Here is a 25,638-nt window from a genome sequence, read left to right as displayed (position 1 = left end):
GGTAGCCTAGTGGTTAGAGTGTAGGGTAGCCTAGTGGTTAGAGTGTAGAGGAGGCAGGGTAGCCTAGTGGTTAGAGTGTAGAGGAGGCAGGGTAGCCTAGTGGTTAGAGTGTAGAGGCGGCAGGGTAGCCTAGTGGTTAGAGTGTAGGGGCGGCAGGGTAGCCTAGTGGTTAGAGTGTAGAGGTGGCAGGGTAGCCTAGTGGTTAGAGTGTAGAGGAGGCAGGGTAGCCTAGTGGTTAGAGTGTAGGGTAGCCTAGTGGTTAGAGTGTAGAGGAGGCAGGGTAGCCTAGTGGTTAGAGTGTAGAGGAGGCAGGGTAGCCTAGTGGTTAGAGTGTAGGGTAGCCTAGTGGTTAGAGTGTAGAGGAGGCAGGGTAGCCTAGTGGTTAGAGTGTAGAGGGGGCAGGGTAGCCTAGTGGTTAGAGTGTAGAGGCGGCAGGGGAGCCTAGTGGTTAGAGTGTAGGGGCGGCAGGGTAGCCTAGTGGTTAGAGTGTAGAGGTGGCAGGGTAGCCTAGTGGTTAGAGTGTAGAGGAGGCAGGGTAGCCTAGTGGTTAGAGTGTAGGGTAGCCTAGTGGTTAGAGTGTAGAGGAGGCAGGGTAGCCTAGTGGTTAGAGTGTAGAGGAGGCAGGGTAGCCTAGTGGTTAGAGTGTAGAGGCGGCAGGGTAGCCTAGTGGTTAGAGTGTAGGGGCGGCAGGGTAGCCTAGTGGTTAGAGTGTAGAGGTGGCAGGGTAGCCTAGTGGTTAGAGTGTAGAGGAGGCAGGGTAGCCTAGTGGTTAGAGTGTAGAGGCGGCAGGGTAGCCTAGTGGTTAGAGTGTAGAGGTGGCAGGGTAGCCTAGTGGTTAGAGTGTAGAGGTGGCAGGGTAGCCTAGTGGTTAGAGTGTAGAGGTGGCAGGGTAGCCTAGTGGTTAGAGTGTAGAGGAGGCAGGGTAGCCTAGTGGTTAGAGTGTAGAGGTGGCAGGTAGCCTAGTGGTTAGTGTAGAGGAGGCAGGGTAGCCTAGTGGTTAGAGTGTAGAGGCGGCAGGGTAGCCTAGTGATTAGAGTGTAGAGGCGGCAGGGTAGCCTAGTGATTAGAGTGTGGAGGCGGCAGGTAGCCTAGTGGTTAGAGTGTAGAGGTGGCATGGTAGCCTAGTGGTTAGAGCGTAGAGGAGGCAGGGTAGCCTAGTGGTTAGAGTGTAGAGGCGGCAGGGTAGCCTAGTGGTTAGAGTGTAGATGCGGCAGGGTAGACTAGCGCTTAGAGCATTGGACTAGTAACCGGAAAGGTTGCAAGATCGAATCCCCCGAGCTGACAAGGTACTAAAAATGTGTCGTTCTGCCCCCTGAACAAAGCAGTTAACCCACTGTTCCTAGGCCGCCGTTGTAAATAAGAATTTGTTCACTTGAATGAAACATATTTTCTTCAATTCTAGATACATTAATCCAGCAAAAAGGTTTTGGTTAGTCGGTAGTAGCCAGCTTTTCGACCCCAGACGAAAGATAAAATTGCCGCCGGCCAATTGTCCGGGAGAAGAAGAAGACAAAAATCCCATTGAGAAAATAATTTGAGCCTATTTGTTGATTAAAATACCAGTCCATGTAGACGGAGCTCTGCTACAGCTCCTCGTGTGCTTTTATCAGCCCAATCAATGTAACAATTCAAAATTGTGTTTTTAATAAAAATAAAAGTTTCGATAGCTAGTTTTAAAAAGATTCTCCCAGAGCTACAACATGATGATGTTGGAGAACTACTGCGCAGATAGATGGTTGTGGGAAATAGAGCACAGCTTGCTTTTGGCGTGTAGTCGATAGATTCCGCACCAGGAGAGTAGATCGGACCCCTTGACGGAACACGGAGCACACTAACAATCACACTCTGGAACTTTCCAGGCGTTCTGGAATCCACGGAAGCACTGTGATGAGGAATATCATCACCTCTGACAACACAGGTAGGGTAATCCTGATGCCTCCACTGTATAACAGCTTTATATATATATATATAACTATGGGTAAGATTAGATTTTTATTTCTTGCAAAATAACTAGCATGACCCATACACTGAATGTAATAATTATGTAAACAAATGATTAATAATCATAGAAATGCTGCATAGAAAATATATACTTTACATTAAGTTTTGCTCAAAGGTGCAAACCTCGTCTGTGTATGATTGTCAATAATCATTTTACATTTTTTTTATAAATAATACAATCTGTCCAATTAGCTAGATTGCCCATTTGTTACAAGAACGTCAAAAACGTGATACAGAGCCTAAATCGCTGAACACAATGTGGCCTCAGTTTGTGGATTTGGAAAAAAGAGACACTAGCCTCTTGCTTTAAAAGCAACCGTCTAGGATTGGCTTTTATCAGCAAAACAAAATGGAAGCCCCCCTCTTCTTTTGGTACACAGCTAAATATACTGGCCTCCATTATAACCTCAGCCTGCTCCTCTTCAGCTGTGAACCTTGGCTAAATATACTGGCCTCCATTATAACCTCAGCCTGCTCCTCTTCAGCTGTGAACCTTGGCTAAATATACTGGCCTCCATTATAACCTCAGCCTGCTCCTCTTCAGCTGTGAACCTTGGCTAAATATACTGGCCTCCATTATAACCTCAGCCTGCTCCTCTTCAGCTGTGAACCTTGGCTAAATATACTGGCCTCCATTATAACCTCAGCCTGCTCCTCTTCAGCTGTGAACCTTGGCTAAATATACTGGCCTCCATTATAACCTCAGCCTGCTCCTCTTCAGCTGTGAACCTTGGCTAAATATACTGGCCTCCATTATAACCTCAGCCTGCTCCTCTTCAGCTGTGAACCTTGACTAAATATACTGGCCTCCATTATAACCTCAGCCTGCTCCTCTTCAGCTGTGAACCTTGGCTAAATATACTGGCCTCCATTATAACCTCAGCCTGCTCCTCTTCAGCTGTGAACCTTGGCTAAATATACTGGCCTCCATTATAACCTCAGCCTGCTCCTCTTCAGCTGTGAACCTTGGCTAAATATACTGGCCTCCATTATAACCTCAGCCTGCTCCTCTTCAGCTGTGAACCTTGGCTAAATATACTGGCCTCCATTATAACCTCAGCCTGCTCCTCTTCAGCTGTGAACCTTGGCTAAATATACTGGCCTCCATTATAACCTCAGCCTGCTCCTCTTCAGCTGTGAACCTTGGCTAAATATACTGGCCTCCATTATAACCTCAGCCTGCTCCTCTTCAGCTGTGAACCTTGGCTAAATATACTGGCCTCCATTATAACCTCAGCCTGCTCCTCTTCAGCTGTGAACCTTGATTGAAAACAAGTAAAATGGCATCCATGCTTTTTTTTAAATAAAATTCTATTTGACCATAGGAGCCTGACAGATCTCTAGAACCAACGTCACATGACTTTCACTATTTCCATAGCTGAGAGGCGTGGGTGGAAACCCCATGGTACTAAAAATAGAGCTGTGCTGTAAAAGCAGATTCACCCATTTTTCTGAATGGCTGTGATAAAAAAGCAAAACACTAGTCTAGACATGCATTTATTTCAGAGTTTCTCCCCCCCCCCCCCCCCCCCCCAAAACCTTTCCTCAACCTCCACTCATTTGGTGGTGTACTCCAATACAAGCATACGTGATTCAATTTGTCAATTAATCATCAAGCCCATCTGTAGTTAATAATCAGCAGCACTGGCTTAAGAGTACATCAAATCAGTTGATGTAGCTGGCCGGACACACACAAACCCTCACTGATTCTCACTTTAGCCCCCCCCCCCCAAAATGTTATAAATCAGTACTATTACACTAGCCTACAACTACCACTGTGGTTTTAACCCCCCTCTTCCCTACGTGACTGTAAAAACAGGGGAGAGAGAGACAGAGCGAGAGAGCGACCGAGCGACAGAGACACAGAGAGAGACCACTGTGGTTTTAACCCCCCTCTTCCCTACGTGACTGTAGAGAGAGACAGAGAGAGAGAGAGAGACAGAGAGACAGCGAGAGAGAGACAGAGAGACAGCGAGAGAGGTTATAGGTCAGATATTTATAAGCCTAAAGAGAGGTGGCGGTGCCTCTCTACCTAAAGACCCTGTATGGGGCTCTGGAATGGCACTGAGATTAAAATAGAAGGTTCCATGCAGAGAGAGGAAAGAAGGGAGAGAATAAATCAGCTAAACTAAAGAATTCAATCCCCAGGTCCCGGTGTAAACTAAAACGTTCAAAATGGGGCCGTAGTCGTCATCCCCTTTAAAAAAAATAAAAAATAAAAAACACCAGAGTGAAAGTAGACTAAAACTTATCATCCATCTCACAAAACTACGTTTACAAAACTACGACTATCATATCTGTACAGCGTCTGTCCTTTTAAAACAGAACAAACAAGTCCTACAAGAACAGAGAGGTACAAGGTGAACTCCTAAAATCACGATGCTGGGGGAGGGCGGGGGGCGGGGGAGGGGGGGACACTAAGTTGCCAACTCATCATTGCGTTACTAAAAACAGATGTGTAGAAGTTGGTGCTCGTTGATACTGAAGGTTACAGAGCCGACAGAAAGTATTGACACCTTCACTTATTCCACCTTGTGTTACAGCCGGAAATCAATAATGAATTCAATATATTATTCTTTCCATCTACACACACAATACAGTGGCATTCGGAAAGTATTCAGACCCCTTCACTTTTTCCACATTAGAAGAAGGCTGTAACAAAATGGATGAAATAGTCTCCCCCCCCCCCATCTACACACCATACCCCATAATGACAAAGCAAAAACAGATTTAGACATTTTTAGAAAATATATTACAAAATCTCACATTTACATAAGTATTCAGACCATTTATTCAGTACTTTGGCAGCGATTACAGCCTCAAGTATTCTTGGGTAATGACGCTACAAGCTTGGCACACCTGTATTTTTCGAAGTTTCTCCCATTCTTCTCTGCAGATCTTCTAAAGCTCTGTGAGGTTGGATGGGGAGCATCGCTGCACAGCTACTTTCCGGTCTCTCCAGAAATGTTCGATCGGGTTCAAATTCGGGCTCTGGTAAGGTCACTCGAGGACATTCAGAGACTTGTCCCGAAGCCACTCCTGTGTTGTCTTGGCTGTGTGCTTAGGGTCATTGTTCTGTTGGAAGTTGAATCTTTCCCCCAGTCTTGAGGTCCTTAGCAGGTTTTTATCAAGGACCTCTGTACTTTACTCCACCATAGAGATGGTGCCAGGTTTCCTCCAGACGTGACACTTGGCATTCAGGCCAGAGAGTTCAAGCTTGGTTTCATCAGACCAGAGAATCTTGTTTCTCATGGTCTGAGAGTCCTTTAGGTGCCTTTTGGCAAACTCCAAGTGGGCTGTCGTGTGCCTTTTACTGAGGAGTGGCTTCCATCAGACCAGACTATCACAAAAGGCCTGATTGGTGGAGTATTGCAGAGATGGTTGTCCTTCTGGAAGGTTCTCCAATGGTCGCTATGAGCTCTGTCAATGGAAACAGGATGCACCGGAGCTAAATTTCAATTCTCATAGCAAAGTCTGAAAACAGGCTATTCTTTTCTTAATCTAATATTGTCTTTATATATACACATATACTAAATAATATGCTAAATAATATTTGTGTGAAATTTGTTTTGGTTTAGAATGGACCCATTATCATGCACCTGTCTCAGAACAGGGGCAGCGGGGAAAAATACATGTCATCTATGCCCTTAAATAGTGAATGGAGGACGCTTTTCTCCTGGTTCATTTTCATGCCAGCCAGGTAGGCTACACTCCTGTTGTAAAGGGAAGCAATGTGTTTAATATTAGGAAAGTTGAGAAATAAATATAATAGGCCTAGCCTATAGAAAGCTAAAAAATAAAAAATAAATAAAAATAAATAATTTTAAAAAAATCTGTTTTTGCTTTGTCATTATAGTGTGTAGATTGATAAATGACTTATTATTATTTGTATCCATTTTAGAATAAGGCTGTAACGTAACAAAATGTGGGAAAAGTCAAGGGGTCTGAATACACTGTATATCATAATGACAAAAAAAAAAACATGTTTAGACATTTTAGCAAATGTATTGAAAATGAGATACGGAAAACTAATTTACATGGGTGTGAATTACGAGTCAATACCTTGTCGATGCATCTCTGGCAGCTGAGCCTTCTGGGTAAGTCTCTTGAGCTTTCCATAACAGGAATGTACAACATTAACCCATTATTATATTCAAAATTATTCAAGCTCTGTTGAATTGGTTGTTGATCATTACTAAACAACCATTTAGGCGTTGCCATAGATTTTCAAGTAGATTTAAGTCAAAACTGTAACTCGACCACTCAAGACCATTCACTGTCTTCTTGGTAAGCAACTCCGGTGTGGATTTGGACTTGTGTTTTAGTTGATATAATATATTAAAATCGTGTATTATTTTTCAACCGCTCTGGTGAACATTCCTGCAGTCAGCATGACAATTACACTCTCCCGCAAAACTTGAGACATCTGTGCCATTTTGTTGCGTGCGACAACTGCACATTTGAGTGTTCTCTTGTCCCCAGCACAAGGTGCACCTGTGTAATTATCATGCTGTTTAAAAATCAGCTTCTTGATATGCCACATGCCAGGTGGATGGCTTATTCTTGGCAAAGGAGAACTGCTCACAAACAGGGATTTAAACAAATTTGTGAGAAACAAGCTTTCTGTGTATATGGAACATTTCTGGGATCTTTTATTTCAGCTCATTAAACAACATGGGACCAACACTATATATGTTGCGTTCATATATGCGCTCAGTATATTTCATAGTACACACACGCTGCCGTTTTAAGCAGCGTCTTCTCCAAATCAGCCCGTTTCCATCTTCTGTAGAACATGGGGAGAGAAGAGTTGTGATCCTAACAGACACCGTCTTTTTGGTTAAACGCCTACTAGACTAGACTTTGCGTGTTTAGTATACCAAGGCACAGGGCCCAGTACAGGATGTTAGAAAAGCAGGGAAACGGTGACGTACTTCTCCTGACAGATGATTTACTGGTGACAAGGCTTTTAGAAGGGAAGAAAACGGAGTGACAACATCCATCCTGAGGGAGGGAGGGATGTAGCGAGGGAGGGAGGGAGAGAAGGACAAATGGAGGGAGGGAGAGAAGGACAAAGGGAGAGAGGGAAAGAAGGACAAAGGGAGAGAAGGACAAAGGGAGAGAAGGAGAGAAGGACAAAGGGAGAGAAGGAGATAAGGACAAAAGGAAGGGAAGGAGAGAAGGACAAAGGGAGAGGAGGGAAGGAGAAAGGGAGGGAAGGAGAGAAGGACAAAGGGAGGGAAGGAGAGAAGGAGAAAGGGAGGGAAGGAGAAAGGGAGGGAAGGAGAGAAGGGAGGGAAGGACAAAGGGAGGGAAGGACAAAGGGAGGGAAAGACAAAGGGAGGGAAAGACAAAGGGAGGGAAGGAGAGAAGGAGAAAGGGAGGGAAGGAGAGAAGGAGAAAGGGAGGGAAGGAGAAAGGGAGGGAAGGAGAAAGGGAGGGAAGGAGAAAGGGAGGGAAGGAGAAAGGGAGGGAAGGAGAGAAGGGAGGGAAGGAGAGAAGGGAGGGAAGGAGAGAAGGGAGGGAAGGACAAAGGGAGGGAAAGACAAAGGGAGGGAAGGAGAGAAGGAGAAAGGGAGGGAAGGAGAAAGGGAGGGAAGGAGAAAGGGAGGGAAGGAGAGAAGGAGGGAAGGACAAAGGGAGGGAAGGAGAGAAGGACAAAGGGAGGGAAGGAGAGAAGGAGAAAGGGAGGGAAGGAGAGAAGGAGAAAGGGAGGGAAGGAGAGAAGGAGGGAAGGAGGGAAGGAGAAAGGGAGGGAAAGACAAAGGGAGGGAAGGAGAGAAGGAGAAAGGGAGGGAAGGAGAAAGGGAGGGAAGGAGAAAGGGAGGGAAGGAGAAAGGGAGGGAAGGAGAAAGGGAGGGAAGGAGAAAGGGAGGGAAGGAGAAAGGGAGGGAAGGAGAAAGGGAGGGAAGGACAAAGGGAGGGAAGGACAAAGGGAGGGAAGGACAAAGGGAGGGAAGGAGAGAAGGACAAAGGGAGGGAAGGAGAGAAGGAGAAAGGGAGGGAAGGAGAGAAGGAGGGAAGGAGAAAGGGAGGGAAGGAGAAAGGGAGGGAAGGAGAAAGGGAGGGAAAGACAAAGGGAGGGAAAGACAAAGGGAGGGAAGGAGAGAAGGAGAAAGGGAGGGAAGGAGAAAGGGAGGGAAGGAGAAAGGGAGGGAAGGAGAAAGGGAGGGAAGGAGAGAAGGAGGGAAGGACAAAGGGAGAGAAGGAGAGAAGGAGGGATGTCGTCTCATTACGCCCTCGTCTCTTTTGAACAGCCTCCAAATGACAGCAGAAGGTTTTGATGTAAATATTTTGGGGGAAATAAAGCACTGCTGTACGTGACCAGTTGTGTGTTTAAGTCCACTTCCCTCAGAACGAGTCGTTCAGAGAGGAACTTTCATGTATACGGCTCCTTCAGGGACAAAACACGAGCAGATGTTATGAAAGCCCTCGATACATTTTTTTGCTGATAATAATAAATTGGCAGGTTAAATCTGGCATCTGTGTGCACTGACGGTGCCCCAAAAACACGCAAGGGAAGGAGACGGGACTCATAGGCCTGATGAGAAAGAGAGAGGATATTCCCCAATGTGTTACATTTCATTGCATCATTCGTCAGGAAGCACTTGTGACTAAACTAAAAAAAACGACTTAAAGAACGCGATGCAGTAAATCATGCTTAACATTATTGCGAGGGCACTAAATCACCGGTAATTCCACGAGTTTCTTGAGGAATACCAGACAGAATAAGGCGACTTGATATTTCACAAATGAGGCGAGATGGCTGTTTTGGAAAGATTTCTCGCTCCTCCCTCAAATCCGTGAATTTGTTGCAAGCCAGGGGAGAGAGTAGAGCCAGAGCCGGCTGAGCCACAGCCAGGGGAGAGAGTAGAGCCAGAGCCGGCTGAGCCACAGCCAGGGGAGAGAGTAGAGCCAGAGCCGGCTGAGCCACAGCCAAGGGAGAGAGTAGAGCCAGAGCCGGCTGAGCCACAGCCAGGGGAGAGAGTAGAGCCAGAGCCGGCTGAGCTACAGCCAGGGGAGAGAGTAGAGCCAGAGCCGGCTGAGCCACAGCCAGGGGAGAGAGTAGAGCCAGAGCCGGCTGAGCCACAGCCAGGGGAGAGAGTAGAGCCAGAGCCGGCTGAGCCACAGCCAGGGGAGAGAGTAGAGCCAGAGCCGGCTGAGCCACAGCCAGGGGAGAGAGTAGAGCCAGAGCCGGCTGAGCCACAGCCAGGGGAGAGAGTAGAGCCAGAGCCGGCTGAGCCACAGCCAGGGGAGAGAGTAGAGCCAGAGCCGGCTGAGCCACAGCCAGGGGAGAGAGTAGAGCCAGAGCCGGCTGAGCCACAGCCAGGGGAGAGAGTAGAGCCAGAGCCGGCTGAGCCACAGCCAGGGGAGAGAGTAGAGCCAGAGCCGGAGGATCCACAGCCAGGGGAGAGAGTAGAGCCAGAGCCGGAGGATCCACAGCCAGGGGAGAGAGTAGAGCCAGAGCCGGCTGAGCCACAGCCAGGGGAGAGAGTAGAGCCAGAGCCGGCTGAGCCACAGCCAGGGGAGAGAGTAGAGCCAGAGCCGGCTGAGCCACAGCCAGGGGAGAGAGTAGAGCCAGAGCCGGCTGAGCCACAGCCAGGGGAGAGAGTAGAGCCAGAGCCGGAGGATCCACAGTGGATATTAAAAGCTGGCTCTTTAACTGACATCACCTGCCACCTGAACACGGTGAATCTCCAGCTCCAAGGGAAAGATAAAACTCCAGACAAACCTGCTAGGTGTGGTCCCAGCACTTCAAAATAAAAAAGTCACCACACTGTGCATACCTGACAGGTTGTTCATTTCCCCAAAAACTCAGAGCAGTCACCACATCCAACCCAGACATACTAAAAGGATATCATTACTCAACTTCATTGAGAACCCCCCCTCTTTTCATGTGCCAGTGTCATCACAGTCCTCTGTCCTGACCGTGCTGGAAATAGAGAGTGATGAGATACAGGCAAACTGCAAGGTGAACTAAGATCAGGTGTTACCCATTTCTGCCTCGTGTCAGACAGTATCCACTTCTGAAACAGTGTGTACAAAAAAAGTGAAATATGTCATCACTTATTCCTGTGAAGCAAAATTTTTCGACAATTGAACATTGTGAAACAAAAGAACAGCAACAGACTGACCAATGAAGACCTGTATTGCCTCACAAGGATAGCAACAGACTGACCAATGAAGACCTGTATTGCCTCATAAGGAACAGCAACAGACTGACCAATGAAGACCTGTATTGCCTCACAAGGATAGCAACAGACTGACCAATGAAGACCTGTATTGCCTCACAAGGATAGCAACAGACTGACCAATGAAGACCTGTATTGCCTCACAAGGATAGCAACAGACTGACCAATGAAGACCTGTATTGCCTCACAAGGATAGCAACAGACTGACCAATGAAGACCTGTATTGCCTCACAAGGAACAGCAACAGACTGACCAATGAAGACCTGTATTGCCTCACAAGGATAGCAACAGACTGACCAATGAAGACCTGTATTGCCTCATAAGGAACAGCAACAGACTGACCAATGAAGACCTGTATTGCCTCACAAGGATAGCAACAGACTGACCAATAAAGACCTGTATTGCCTCACAAGGAACAGCAACAGACTGACCAATGAAGACCTGTATTGCCTCACAAGGATAGCAACAGACTGACCAATGAAGACCTGTATTGCCTCACAAGGAACAGCAACAGACTGACCAATGAAGACCTGTATTGCCTCACAAGGAACAGCAACAGACTGACCAATGAAGACCTGTATTGCCTCACAAGGAACAGCAACAGACTGACCAATGAAGACCTGTATTGCCTCACAAGGAACAGCAACAGACTGACCAATGAAGACCTGTATTGCCTCACAAGGAACAGCAACAGACTGACCAATGAAGACCTGTATTGCCTCACAAGGAACAGCAACAGACTGACCAATGAAGACCTGTATTGCCTCACAAGGAACAGCAACAGACTGACCAATGAAGACCTGTATTGCCTCACAAGGAACAGCAACAGACTGACCAATGAAGACCTGTATTGCCTCACAAGGATATCAACAGACTAGAAGTCGAGAATGAATTCAGTCAAGTAGCAGAGGGGACATTCTCTCATCCTACTACTGAGTTAACCCTTAATATGGGTCGTATACATGTGATGTAGCCTGTGTGTGTGATATTATATATAATAACACACACACACACACACACACACACACATATTTGTAATGTGCTGTACATCAAATCAATTGCATACGTTCTATTGCTCTGAATTTCCTCTCGGTTGATAATATTGGAAGAAAAGTAACGAATGAAAAGATCTGAGGCCCTCTGAAAGACCGTCTCAAACCAAAGTGACCCCTTACAACAACAAAACATATGGAGTAACACTGCTATATAGCCTAGTGCTTCTGGTCTAAAGTAGTGCACTATATAGGGATTAGGGTGCTATTTGGGATGTCCCCTATCTGTTCACATTCAAGGTCATTGGAACAATGTGGCCATAAAAAAAATAAAAAAAATTAACAAATTGGATTCATGATGTCTGTTCGCAGCATGACTTCCCTCTTCCGCAAACATTTAAAATCAACTACGGCCAAACGGAGCGCAACATGTATTACCCTGAAGCTGGTGCAGGAGGCCGTTGCTATGGCCACCGTAGGTGCACATGGCACATTCACCCTGCTGTATTCAACGAGTCAAATATAAAACCTCAGCCTATTAGTTAATGTGTATTGAGTGAAACGGAACCCGTTACCACGGAACCCCGGAACCCCGGAACCCCCCCCCCCCCCCTTCTTTAATAACATGTGTCGAGATATATTGAATGTTGCATGAGTAGCCTACTCATATATTTTTGCATGTCAATCAAGGTAAATCAGGGATTTTTCTGCCATTGTAATTCTCAGGCGGGGCGCCTAAACCCTGTCAGTGAACACAAACTTTGCAAAAAAATAATTTAGATTTAAAGGGAGTAGCTGAAGGATAACCTAAATACATCTTGTTCTCATTTTCAGTTGATAACTTGTGACACGTGACCTGGCCCCGAGTCACGTGACCTGGCCCCGAGTCACGTGACCTGGCCCCGAGTCACGTGACCTGGCCCCGAGTCACGTGACCTGGCCCCGAGTCACGTGACCTGGTCCCGAGTCACGTGACCTGGTCCCGAGTCACGTGACCTGGTCCCGAGTCACGTGACCTGGTCCCGAGTCACATGACCTGGTCCCGAGTCACATGACCTGGTCCCGAGTCACATGACCTGGTCCCACCTCTGCAGATAGGTCTGCAAAGGGTTGGAAAAGTTCAGGTAAATTTAAATAATTTCCCAATGGGAAGTTAAGCAAAATTAGAGGGCTTAAATTCATTAAAAAAATGTTAGCTTATAAACAGTAAACCTTTTTTTGTGGGATACACACAAGGCAATTCTACATCTTGTAGGAAATATTTTTGGTTAATCTATCCCCAATTCAATCGCATTGCAACCCACAGTGCATTCTTCCATCACATGTGCAGCTGATTCTCAAGATCTTGCAGCACTAATGAGATGCTATTGAGCCCACACTACTACACTGTCTGAGCCAAGGACTACATGCTTTCTGGTAAGTTTTGATACTGGGTAGGGGTGAATATATTTTATACGACATACATCATTTTTGTTAACTAGTCAATAGTAGCCTACAGCAAAGTGTGTTTAAATCGATTCTAACTTGTTAACCATTTCTGCTAGTTAGTCGTTGCTACCATGGGGGTTTTAGCTGGCTTGAGCCTGGCTATTGAATATTAATTCACCTGTTTCCATACAGGTTTAATTTTAAAACATTTAACTCCTTTTGCAAGATATCTAACTGCTTAACTATTTATCTGTACATGCACTTGGGATTTTTCTCCCCCCCCATTCATTTTGTTCTAATCTTTACAGGTAAATGCCACAGGCACCATCTGATGTGAGGAGACATTTCACTGCAGCTAATGTAGAAGGAAAAAGCTGTGTACACTTGCAAATACTGTGCAAAATCACGTGTGAAGAATGCAACAACAACAAAAAAATAGCCGAATCATCTGGCCAAGTGCATAAACTTCCCTTAGCGCTCACAACAAGCAACCTGACAAAAGTCCCTCTAGTCGAGGTGAAAATGATGAATCAGGCACTTTATCGATAGCAACAGCTCATGGTCCTTCTGGAATCAGAAGTTTCTTTTGACTCGGGAATGTAGTCAGAGAAATGCTGATTAGTGTCTTGCTCGAGCCGTGTACGCAATTGGTACACCTCTGATGATCACAGCAATGTGTATTGGAAGAGTTCTGAATGTTTTTCTCCCAGCATACACCCCTCCAACCAGACATGCTTTATCTACTCATTTGCTGGATGCAGAGTTCAAGTGAAGGTCAATCAAATCATAGAGAAAGCAGACTGTATTGCAATCATCTCTGATGGGGGGGGGTCGAATGTTCGTGGGCAAGGAATAATTAACTACATCTCCACCCCTCAACCAGTATTTTACAAGAGCACAGACAAGGGACAGACAGACACACCGGTCTCTACACTGCAGATGAGCTGAAGGCAGTCATCAATGACCTTGGACCACAGAAGGTATTTGCACTGGTGACAGACAATGCTGCGAACATGACGGCTGATTGGTCTAAAGTGGAGGAGTCCTAACCACACATCACACCCATTGGCTGTGCTGCTCATGCATTGAATCTGCTCCTCAAGGACATCATGGCACTGAAAACAATGGATAGAATCTACAAGAGAGCCAAGGGAATGGTTAGGTAGGTGTATGGTCATCACATTATAGCAGCCATCTACCTCACCAAGGAAAGTGAGAAGAATAAGAGCACCACATTGAAGCTGCCTAGCAACACCCGTTGGGGTGGTGTTGTCATCTTGTTTGACAGTCTCCTGGAGGGGAAGGAGTCTCTCCAAGAAATGGCCATATCACAGTCTGCCGATATGGACAGCCCAAATCAAGAGGATCCTCCTGGATGATGTATTTTGGGAGAGAGTGGTAAAGCAGCCTGAAACCTATAGCAGTAGCCATTGCACGGATTGAGGGAGACAGTGCCATCCTGTCTGATGTTCAGACTCTGCTTGCAGATGTAAGAGAAGAAATCCGTACTGCCCTGCCCAATTCACTGTTGCTCCAAGCAGAGGAAACTGCAGTTCTGAAATACATAATGCATGAAGACTTCTGCCTGAAGCCCATACACCCCGCAGCGTACATGTTGGACCCCAAGCATACTGGCAAGAGCATCCTGTCTGGTGCAGAGATCAACAAGGCCTATGGTGTCATCACTACCGTATCTCGCCACCTTGTCCTGGATGAGGGCAAGGTTCTTGGCAGTCTGGCGAAGTACACTTCCAAGTAAGTGCTTTCGGGAACACACACACACACCTTGTTTGGGAACACACACACACCAAAGCACGCAACAGGCTGACCAATACAGGGGTTGAAACATTGGTGGCCATCCAGGCAAATTTGAGGCTTTTTGAGCCTGACAACGAGCCATCCTCAACCAGGTTGGAAAGTGACAGTGAAGATGAGGCCTCAGAGTCTGATGTTCAAGAGATGGACATTGAGGAGGTCCAGGGAGAAGACATGGAAGCCTGAGAGGAAGACAACCAAAGCTTTAGTTTCTAGACTACCCTTTTACAGATGTATGTTGAAAATGTTTTTGGGAGATGTGATGGATCATTGGGGATCATTCAATATTCCCTTTTGTTGTTCAGTGAAATCATCCCATGTGAAGAGTCAACTCATTTAAGTTCAATTCGTAACTAAACTTTTTTTTTTTGGAAGGATTTAAATCTAGTTTTGATAAAAGGTAAAAGTTGTTTGTCTCCATATGATATGGTAAATATATCCTATGCAAAAAAATAATCTACATTTAAATGCTATTAATATTCATTTACATATTTTTCCATTAATTCAAAACAGAAATGCTCCACTTCTGAATATTCCCCAAAATGTGCAACCCTAGTTACAGCCTTTGGTTTTCCCATTTAAAATGTCAAGGTTTGACATTAGGCACACCGATTAGTGTCACCTCGTTAGTCAGTGTGTGTTATTTAAGAGCGACTGGCCCCGGTGTTATTTAAGAGCGACTGGCCCAGGGCTCCAGTTGTCTTGAGAGATGTGGAGATCTAACGACTCAGGTTATTAAAACGTTAATTCTGTGTAGTTTGTTACTACTGCCATTCTAACCAGCTTCAATTAATCCACAACGGCTCCCTTTTCATCTTCCAAAGCACCATCCCACCACTTGGCTCAATGCCAACCCTAACACCCTAACACTGGATGGATAATGAGATGATTCATAAATGGCACCCTATAGGGGCCAATAGGGCTCTGGTCAAAAGTAAGGCACTATGTAGGGAATAGAGTGGCATTTGGGACGCAAGCAATGAGTTGAGTTAGAAGCTAAATAAATTTGGAACAAAGAAGCGATGAGAGACAGAGATGCATCGTACCAGCAGCATTCTTTACAGGGTGCTAGAGTAGGACAAGGAGACACAATCCACCCATTCATTACCGTTTACAGAACGCTAATGTCTTCTGAAAGTATTCACACCTCAACCCCCCACCCCCAAAAAAATGTTATGTTACAAGCCTGAAGACAATATCACACAAGGTCAAGTGCAATTATTTGTTTAGAAATGTTTACAAAATGTAAAAAGCTGGAATGTCTTGACTCAAGTATTCAACCTCTTTGTTATGGCAAGTCAGAATAGGTTCAGGAGTAAAAATGTGCTGAACATGTCACATAATAAGTTGCATGGATTGTGTGCCGTTATTTTTTAAATGACTACATCTCTGTAAAGGTCCCTCAGTCGAGGAGTGAATTTCAAAACATAGATTCAAACGACAAAAGACCAGGGAGGTTTTCCCCCCCAATGCCTCGACAAAAGACCAGGGAGGTTTTCCCCCCCAATGCCTCGACAAAAGACCAGGGAGGTTTTCCCCTCCCAATGCCTCGACAAAAGACCAGGGAGGTTCCCCCCCCCCCCCCAATGCCTCGACAAAAGACCAGGGAGGTTTCCTCCCCAATGCCTCAACAAAAGACCAGGGAGGTTTTCCCCCCCCAATGCCTCGACAAAAGACCAGGGAGGTTTTCCCAAGAAAGGGCACTGATTGGTAGATGGAATAAAAAATAAAGCAGACTGAATATCTCTTAGAGCATGGTGAAGTTATTAGGTGAAAACTGAGGATGGATCAACATTGTAGTTACTCCACAGTACTAACCTAAATGACAGAGTGAAAAGGGAACCTGTACAGAAAAGATTTGTTCCAAAAAAAGATGCATCCTGTTCACAATAAAAAAAAAGGCACTAAAGTAATATTGCAAAACAAAGTAGCGAAGACATTAACCTTTTGTCTGGAGCAAATCCAACATCACTGAGTACCACTCTTCATATTTTCAATCTTAGTGGTGGTGGCTGCATCATGCTATGGGTATACTTGTCGTCGGCAAAGACTAGGGAGTTTAGGATAGAAGAAAAAGGAAGAGCTAAGCGCAGGCAAAAATCGTAGAGAAACTTGGTACAGTCCGCTTTCCACCAGATACTAGGACACAAATCTACCTTTCAGCAGGACAATAACCTAAAACGCAAGGCAAAATATACACTGTTGCTTACCAAGACGACATTGAATATTCCTGAGTGGCCTGGTTCAGTGGACTTAAATCAGCTTAAAAATCTAAATGGCAAGATTTGAGAATGGCTGTCTAGCAAAATGTTCAACAACCAACTTGACACGGCTTGAAGAATTTAAAACTGAATGTGCAAATATTGTACAATCCAGGTGTGTAACGCTTTTTGAGACTTAACAAAAAAAGACTTACAGCTTTAAATAACTGCCAAAGGTGATTCTAATATCTATTAACTCACGGGGTTGAATACTTAATAATATTTAATAATACTTAATTATGTTTTACTTTCCATTACTGTGTGTAGATTAAATTGTCATTTTTTTTTCAAACAATATCATTTTAATCCCACTTTGTAACAAAATGTGGAAAAAGTCAAGTGTGTGAATCCTTCCTGAAGACACTGTACATACTAGTTAGTGCCCTACATTAGAACAGAGCGCTACGGGCCCCGGTCAACGGTAGTACACTAAATAGGGGGTATGGTGCATTTGGGACGCACAACAGACCTCATTACACTAAACACTGCAGGTGAGGTGGAACTAACATAGGTGATAGTGACAACAAGAAATGCCTGGGTCTTGTTGTTGACTGGTGGGGGGTGGGGGGGGGGGGGGGGGGGGGGTGCTGTTTGACAAGCACACACCAGGAGTTGCCATTAGCCGGGCGAAAAAAAATTCAGCTGATAAAATGTGCCCCAAAAAAAAACAGTCAGAAAATAACGTTTTAGCCTAGTTGTTACTGGAAATAGCAGTCGATTGAAATACATTTTAAAATCAGTCATGCTTATCGGTCTATAGCCTTGTTAATGTTATGTTTTAAAATGTTAAATTGCATAATTGTGTAGAATTAAGACACAGATTGGACAGAAAATCTGTCAAACAGTACTAGAGCTGCAGCTCCTCAATATAACGTGCAACAACAAGAGGAGTTTCAGGCTATTTCCTCGAACGGTGTCGAGACGACAAGAGGAGGAAGTACAAAAGTCAAGAAAAAAGTGCCAGCCGAGCGATCGGTTGAGGAAGAGAGATAGTAGGCCAATGGTGACTAGCTCACAGATGACTTCCTGTCGCTAAAATCTGCTTATCAACTCTGAGGTCACCGTCTCAGAACAGAGGCACTGGTGAGACATAGACGAGTTCCTGTTCATCGCTAGATACCACTCTGCTGTGTGTTGCGCACTCCTTCAGTAGATCACAACCACTGGCATACAATGACTTAGTGTTAAAAACAGCATGTTTTCCGGCACACGTTAAATGTCAAGGCAAATCAACACAGACCCTATATTGGCAAACTGGCAAGAGGATAGAGAAAACGTTTAAGGTTAGGCAACTCACACTACTTCCACCTATAGACTAGAAAATATTCTGTTTGAGGCTTCGAGGGGAAACTCATGCTTTTCATGGAACAGCTGCTGCTGACTAATGGCAGGAGGAAACAGAGTAGTGGGGGTTTGGAGAGGGAGGGAGGACAAAGAGGGGGTCTGAGAATTATTCATTGAGTTAGTTCTGGACACAGAGAGCCAAGTCACACCAGCAACGACCCGCTAACAGACGCCGCCAGGCTGCTAGAGGGACGGCAGGGTTAGAGGCACAGAGAGCCAAGTCACACCAGCAACGGCCCGCTAACAGACGCCACCAGGCCATATGAGGACAACCAGGGAGAGGAAAGAGGGGCCGTATTGGGACAACCAGGAGGGGCCGTATGGGGACAACCAGGGAGAGAGGGGCCGTATGGGGACAACCAGGGAGAGGAGAGAGGGGCCGTATGGGGACAACCAGGAGGGGCCGTATGGGGACAACCAGAGAGAGGAGAGAGGGGCCGTATTGGGACAACCAGGAGGGGCCGTATGGGGACAACCAGGGAGAGGAAAGAGGGGCCGTATGGGGACAACCAGGAGAGAGGGGCCGTATGGGGACAACCAGGGAGAGGAGAGAGGGGCCGTATGGGGACAACCAGGAGGGGCCGTATGGGGACAACCAGGAGAGAGGGGCCGTATAGGGACAACCAGGAGAGAGGGGCCGTATGGGGACAACCAGGGAGCGGAGAGAGGGGCCGTATGGGGACAACCAGGAGGGGCCGTATGGGGACAACCAGGGAGAGGAGAGAGGGGCCGTATGGGGACAACCAGGAGGGGCCGTATGGGGACAACCAGGGAGAGGAGAGAGGGGCCGTATGGGGACAACCAGGAGGGGCCGTATGGGGACAACCAGGGAGAGGAAAGAGGGGCCGTATGGGGACAACCAGGGAGAGGAGCCGTATGGGGACAACCAGGGAGAGGAGCCGTATGGGGACAACCAGGGACAGGAGAGAGGGACCGTATGGGGACAACCAGGAGAGAGGGCAGCCGGATAGGACCACCAATTGCCAACAACTAGATTAAATAATTATTCAAAATACAAAAATGTCACTAAGACTTAATGATATTTTTGTTTAAAATGACCAAACTAAATAAAACCAAATTTAAAAACACTGGTGTGTTAGTGATACGTGAGGATTATCTAACCAGTATTTCGCAATGAAAAAAACAAATGTGCATGAAAACGAGTCGCCTCTCGTTAAACGACAACCAAGACTTTATTCAAGAGTCCCCTAATGTTGACCAATTACCGGCAGAGGGGTGTAGACATCAGCTTGCCTCGAGAAAACGGTGTGCCCAGAACAGCCGTGGAAAAAAAGAAAAACTCACCGCAGCAGACAAATGAACACACACACACACACACACACACACACACCTCACTGTAGACAGGCAGCTGTTTGTTTTTAAAATGATAAGTGGTAGAACAGGTTAGGTGGTTCGTCAGTGACTTGTTGCTAGGTGAGAGCAGAACACCCTGTAAGGCTCAGGAAGCAGTCTTATTGGCTAGATGTTGACTCAACCACATTTGGCCTAGTTAGTATTAGTGAGCTATTGACTGGTAAATTTATTTATTTTTTTGCAGGACTTGTGCCCCTTTCCATGTTTACAGTCAACTAAAAAGTCACTCCGAAGGTCTCTGGGCTCTCGTTTTCCGTGGCCGACGCGAGTAAGAGATTTAAGCGTTTTAGCCCTCTTCAGAGCACACACAGACCAGCTGGCCGGAGTGTTTACGGACATATTCAATCTCTCCCTATCCTAGTCTCCTCCTGCCATCACGCCGCCCTATCCCAGTCGCCCTATCCCAGTCTCCTCCTGCCATCGCGCCGCCCTATCCCAGTCGCCCTATCCCAGTCTCCTCCTGCCATCACGCCGCCCTATCCCAGTCTCTCTATCCCAGTCTCCTCCTGCCATCGCGCCGCCCTATCCCAGTCTCCCTGTCCCAGTCTCCCTGTCCCAGTCTCCTCCTGCCATCGAGCCGCTCTATCCCAGCCGCCCTATCCCAGTCTCTTCCTGCCATCGCGCCACCCTATCCCAGTCTCCCTATCCCAGTCTCCTCCTGCCATCGCGCCTCCCTGTCCCAGTCTCCCTGTCCCAGTCTCCCTGTCCCAGTCTCCTCCTGCCATCGAGCCGCCCTATCCCAGCCGCCCTATCCCAGTCTCCTACTGCCATCGAGCCGCCCTATCCCAGCCGCCCTATCCCAGTCTCCTCCTGCCATCGCGCCGCCCTATCCCAGTCGCCCTATCCCAGTCTCCTCCTGCCATCACGCCGCCCTATCCCAGTCTCCCTATCCCAGTCTCCTCCTGCCATCGCGCCACCCTATCCCAGTCTCCCTGTCCCAGTCTCCCTGTCATCGAGCCGCTCTATCCCAGCCGCCCTATCCCAGTCTCCTCCTGCCATCACGCCGCCCTATCCCAGTCTCCCTATCCCAGTCTCCTCCTACCATCGCGCCGCCCTATCCCAGTCTCCCTGTCCCAGTCTCCCTGTCCCAGTCTCCCTGTCCCAGTCTCCTCCTGCCATCGAGCCGCTCTATCCCAGTCTCCCTATCCCAGTCTCCTCCTGCCATCGCGCCTCCCTGTCCCAGTCTCCCTGTCCCAGTCTCCCTGTCCCAGTCTCCCTATCCCAGTCTCCCTATCCCAGTCTCCTCCTGCCATCGAGCCGCCCTATCCCAGCCGCCCTATCCCAGTCTCCTACTGCCATCGAGCCGCCCTATCCCAGCCGCCCTATCCCAGTCTCTTCCTGCCATCGCGCCACCCTATCCCAGTCTCCCTATCCCAGTCTCCCTATCCTAGTCTCCTCCTGCCATCGAGCCGCCCTATCCCAGCCGCCCTATCCCAGTCTCCTCCTGCCATCGAGCTGCCCTATCCCAGCCGCCCTATCCCAGTCTCCTCCTGCCATCGAGCTGCCCTATCCCAGCCGCCCTATCCCAGTCTCTTCCTGCCATCGCGCCACCATATCCCAGTCGCCCTATCCCAGTCTCCTCCTGCCATCGAGCCGCCCTATCCCAGTCTCTTCCTGCCATCGCGCCACCCTATCCCAGTCTCCCTATCCCAGTCTCCCTATCCCAGTCTCCTCCTGCCATCGAGCCGCCCTATCCCAGTCGCCCTATCCCAGTCTCCTCCTGCCATCGCGCCGCCCTATCCCAGCTGGACTAGAGGAACACACACAGTACCAGTTCAAAGTTTGGACACCTACTCATTCAAGGGTTTTCCAATTTTCTACATTGTAGAATAGTGAAACTATGAAATAACACCTATGGAAACATATAACGCCCACGCTCAAAAAAAAAAGTTAAATCAAAATATATTTTATATTTTAAATTCTTCAAAGTATCCTTTTACTTTGATGACAGCTTTGCACACTTGGCCCCTCTCTCAACCAGCTCCACCTGGAATGCTTTGACAACAGTCTTGAAGGAGTTCCCACATATGCGGAGCACGTGTTGGCTGCTTTTCCTTCACTCCGCAGTCCAACTCATCCCAAACCATCTCAATTGGGTTGATGTCAGGTGATTGTGGAGCCCAGGTCATCTGATGCAGCACTCCATCACTCTCCGTCTTTGTCAAATAGCCCTTACACAGCCTGGAGGTGTGTTGGGTCATTGTCCTGTTGAAAAACAAGTGATAGTCCCATTAAGCCCAAACCAGATGGGATCGCTGCAGAATGCTGTGGTAGCCATACCGGTTAAGTGTGCCTTGAATTCTAAATAAATCACAGTGTCACCAGCAAAGCACCCCCACACCTCCTCCTCCTCCATGCTTCACGATGGGAAACATGTGGAGATCATCCGTTCACCTACTCTGTGTCTCAAAGACACGGAGGTTGGAACCAAAAATAGCCAAATTAGGACTCCACACCAAGAGAACAGATTACAACCGGTCTAGTGTCCACTGCTTGTGTTTTTTGGCCCAATAAAGTAACGTCTTATCGGTGTCCTTTCGTAGTTTCTTTACAGCAATTCGACCATGAAGGCCTGATTCACAGTATCCTCTGAACAGTGGATGTTGAGATGTGTCTGTTACTTGAAGCCTCTTTGGCATCGATTACAGCCTCAAATCTTCTTGGGTATGACGCTACAAGCTTGGCACACCTGTATTTGGGGAGTTTCTCCCATTCTACTCTGCAGATCCTCTCAAGCTCTGTCAGGTTGGATGGGGAGCATCGCTGCACAGCTATTTTCAGGTCTCTCCAGAGATGTTCGATAAGGTTTCAAGTCCAGGCCCTGGCTGGGCCATTCAAGGACATTCAGAGACCTGTCCCAAAGCCACTCCTGCATTGTCTTGGCTGGCTCACCCCAGCTTGAGGTCCCGAGCAAGTTTTCATTAAGGATCTCTGTCCTTAGCTCCGTTAATCTTTTCCTCGATCCCGACTAGTCTCCCAGTCCCAGCAGCTGAAAAACAGCTCCACAGCATGATGCTCATGTGTTGCTGCCATGCTGTTGTCGTAGGTCTCTCTTTATGTAGGGTTGTGTTGTTGCCATGCTGTTGTCGTAGGTCTCTCTATGTAGTGTTGTGTTGCTGCCATGCTGTTGTCTTAGGTCTCTCTTTATGTAGGGTTGTGTTGCTGCCATGCTGTTGTCGTAGGTCTCTCTTTATGTAGGGTTGTGTTGCTGCCATGCTGTTGTCGTAGGTCTCTCTTTATGTAGGGTTGTGTTGCTGCCATGCTGTTGCCGTAGGTCTCTCTTTATGTAGGGTTGTGTTGCTGCCATGCTGTTGTCGTAGGTCTCTCTTTATGTAGGGTTGTGTTGCTGCCATGCTGTTGTCTTAGGTCTATATGTAGGGTTGTGTTGCTGCCATGCTGTTGTCGTAGGTCTCTCTTTATGTAGGGTTGTGTTGCTGCCATGCTGTTGTCGTAGGTCTCTCTTTATGTAGGGTTGTGTTGCTGCCATGCTGTTGTCTTAGGTCTATATGTAGGGTTGTGTTGCTGCCATGCTGTTGTCTTAGGTCTCTCTTTATGTAGGGTTGTGTTGCTGCCATGCTGTTGTCGTAGGTCTCTATTTATGTAGGGTTGTCTTGATGTCTTTTGTCCTATATATTTTTTTTAATTTAAAAATGTATTTGTATTTTTCATCCCCTGTCCCCGCAGGTTGCCTTTTTGGTCGTCATTGTAAATACGAATTTGTTCAATTGACTTGCCTAGTTCAATACAAATATCAAAAACAGCGGTGACTCATCATTAAATAAATAAACCACAAATGCTGCCACCAGAGGAACTCTAGAGCTCTGTCAGATTGAACATCGGGTTCTTCGTCACCTCCCTGACCCTTCTGGAAGGTTCTCCCTTCTCCACAGAGGAACTCTGGAGCTCTGTCAGAGTGACCATCAGGTTCTTCGCCACCTCCCTGACCAAGGCCCTTCTCCCCCGATTGCTCAGTTTGGCCGGGCAGCCAGCTCTAGGAAGAGTCTTGGTGGTTCTAAACTTCTTCCACTTAAGAATGATGGAGGCCACTGTGTTCTTGGGGACCTTGAATGCTAAAGAAATGTTTTGGTACCCTTCCCCAGATCTGTGCACTCGACACAATCCTGTCTCGGAGCTCTACGGACAATTCCTTCAACCTCATGGCTTGTTTTTCTGCTCTGACATCCACTGTCAACTATGGGACCTTTATATAGACAGGTGTGTGCCTTTCCAAATCATGTCCAATCAATTACATTTACCACAGGTGTACTTCAATCAAGTTTAAGAAACATCTCAAGGGTGACCAATGGAAACAGGATGCACCTGAGCTCAATTTCAAGTCTCATAGCTTAGAGTCTGAATACTGATGAAAATAAAAAAAAGTTTATAATTGTTTGCGAATTAGTTTTTGCTTTGTCATTATGTGTAGATTGGTAAGGAAAACATTTTATTTAATCCATTATAGAATAAAGCTGTAATGTAACAAAATGTGGAAAAAGTCAAGGGATCTGAATGCTTACCAAATGCACTGTATTTGGGTCAAGGCCATCCTATTCAACTATTCCTCTACATACACTATTCTTTGTGTGTGTGTGTGTGTGTGTTAATATTTCTAAATGCCATTCTTTGACTTAAGATCCGTGTATTGTTAGATATTACTGCACTATTGGAGTTAGAAACACAAGCATTTCGTAAACACCCGCAATAACATCTGCTAAATATGTGTATGCCATAAATACATTGTACTTTACGTGCAATAGCCTAACGTTATATAAAAGGAGAGATACACACCTTCTGCGATGAGTTCTTCCACCGTGACTTGATACCGGCCCACGGCGAACACTTTCCCGAAGCAGTTACTAACGACTCCAGAGCCCGACCCGGACCCCCCTCCCGGACCGCCGCTCTCCGACATACGGGAGAACTTCTTCATTCTGTGCTGTCGAGACCGACCTACAAATACACTCCTTTGGTTCAACTTACGGTCGACAGTAGTCAACTTTAATGTAGGATTCCTGTCCCCACCTATCTACTTATGCCAAATGTTCCTCCTATCTTGCGTACTCTCTGAAATGACTTGACTTGCACTTTAATGTCATGACACAGCAAGGCGAGGAAATGTTGCTCCACTCGACCGACTGGTCAGCTGTTCAGTTAGATATCTGGCTAAGAACCTCTGCTTCCGAGTTGACAACTAAATGAGCTCCGCAGTTTAGTCCTATTGACGTTAAAGCGACATAATGTGACAGTAGATGCACGGCTGTGAGCTAGATCCAATGTAACATCAGCCAGCTATAGTGTGTGGCTATTCAGGCACTCATACAGGCGTCGCTGCACCAAAACAGTCTGTGCTAGGTAGACGCTTCAACAACGAGCGCTAGAAGATACGTTAAAGCACAAAGGAGCATATAGCAAGATATCGGTGTTGTGAACACGGTAGGCGACTGGCTACAAGATGTCCTACTGCTCCTTTGTCAAACGATTGTGTTTATCGAAGAAACCCTTGCCTTCAGCCCGCTACTTGTCTAGGGGTACTTCCCCGCTAGGCTTTGATGGTTGGCTAACTGTCTTCACTTGCGTCTATCAAGATAAACTAGCTACGACCACATGTGACCACCGTGCAATCGCACCGAATCTCCGCAAGGACCGTTCATTAACTATCGCGTGCAAATTCCGGTGGTTCGATTTATTTTAACATGTCTTCGGCCTCGTGTCTTGTTGATACCAGCCAGGCGCAGACTCGGTAAACTTCGACCTCCTTCTTGACTCTCAGAAGCACAAATAAGTGGGTGGGTTGGTTTGTTGTGGTCCAATCAGACAGTTGACAACCTAACCCTGCTCTGTCCGTCCCCTCCTATTGTTATGATTGGTTTGTTGTGGTCCAATCAGACAGTTGACAACCTAACCCTGCTCTGTCCGTCCTCTCCTATTGTTATGATTGGTTTGTTGTGGTCCAATCAGACAGTTGACAACCTAACCCTGCTCTGTCCGTCCCCTCCTATTGTTATGATTGGTTTGTTGTGGTCCAATCAGACAGTTGACAACCTAACCCTGCTCTGTCCGTCCTCTCCTATTGTTATGATTGGTTTGTTATGGTCCAATCAGACAGTTGACAACCTAACCCTGCTCTGTCCGTCCCCTCCTATTGTTATGATTGGTTTGTTGTGGTCCAATCAGACAGTTGACAACCTAACCCTGCTCTGTCCGTCCTTTCCTATTGTTATGATTGGTTTG

The 25,638-nt window shown here is 46.8% G+C and overlaps 1 protein-coding gene across 3 annotated transcripts in view; it reads right to left on the bottom strand.

Annotated features, from left to right (window-relative positions):
- Positions 1 to 25,352, bottom strand: part of bmp2k (BMP2 inducible kinase) — a 99,542-nt gene extending 74,190 nt beyond the window's left edge. For 2 of the 3 annotated variants that reach the window (XM_036979244.2, XM_036979245.2), the window contains exon 1: positions 24,196 to 25,352. In XM_036979244.2, the coding sequence (XP_036835139.2) occupies positions 24,196 to 24,337 (142 nt within the window). In that variant the 5' untranslated portion in view covers positions 24,338 to 25,352. The remainder of the gene's footprint in view (positions 1 to 24,195) is intronic. The other variant, XM_090236873.1, reaches the window with a different exon arrangement.
- Positions 25,353 to 25,638: the final 286 nt, after the last annotated feature.

The sequence above is a fragment of the Oncorhynchus mykiss genome, chromosome 6 (assembly GCF_057628025.1).
Source record: "Oncorhynchus mykiss isolate SJ-2025 chromosome 6, ASM5762802v1, whole genome shotgun sequence".
NCBI classification, from domain to species: domain Eukaryota; kingdom Metazoa; phylum Chordata; class Actinopteri; order Salmoniformes; family Salmonidae; genus Oncorhynchus; species Oncorhynchus mykiss.
This window is presented reverse-complemented; position numbering and strand designations above follow the sequence as displayed.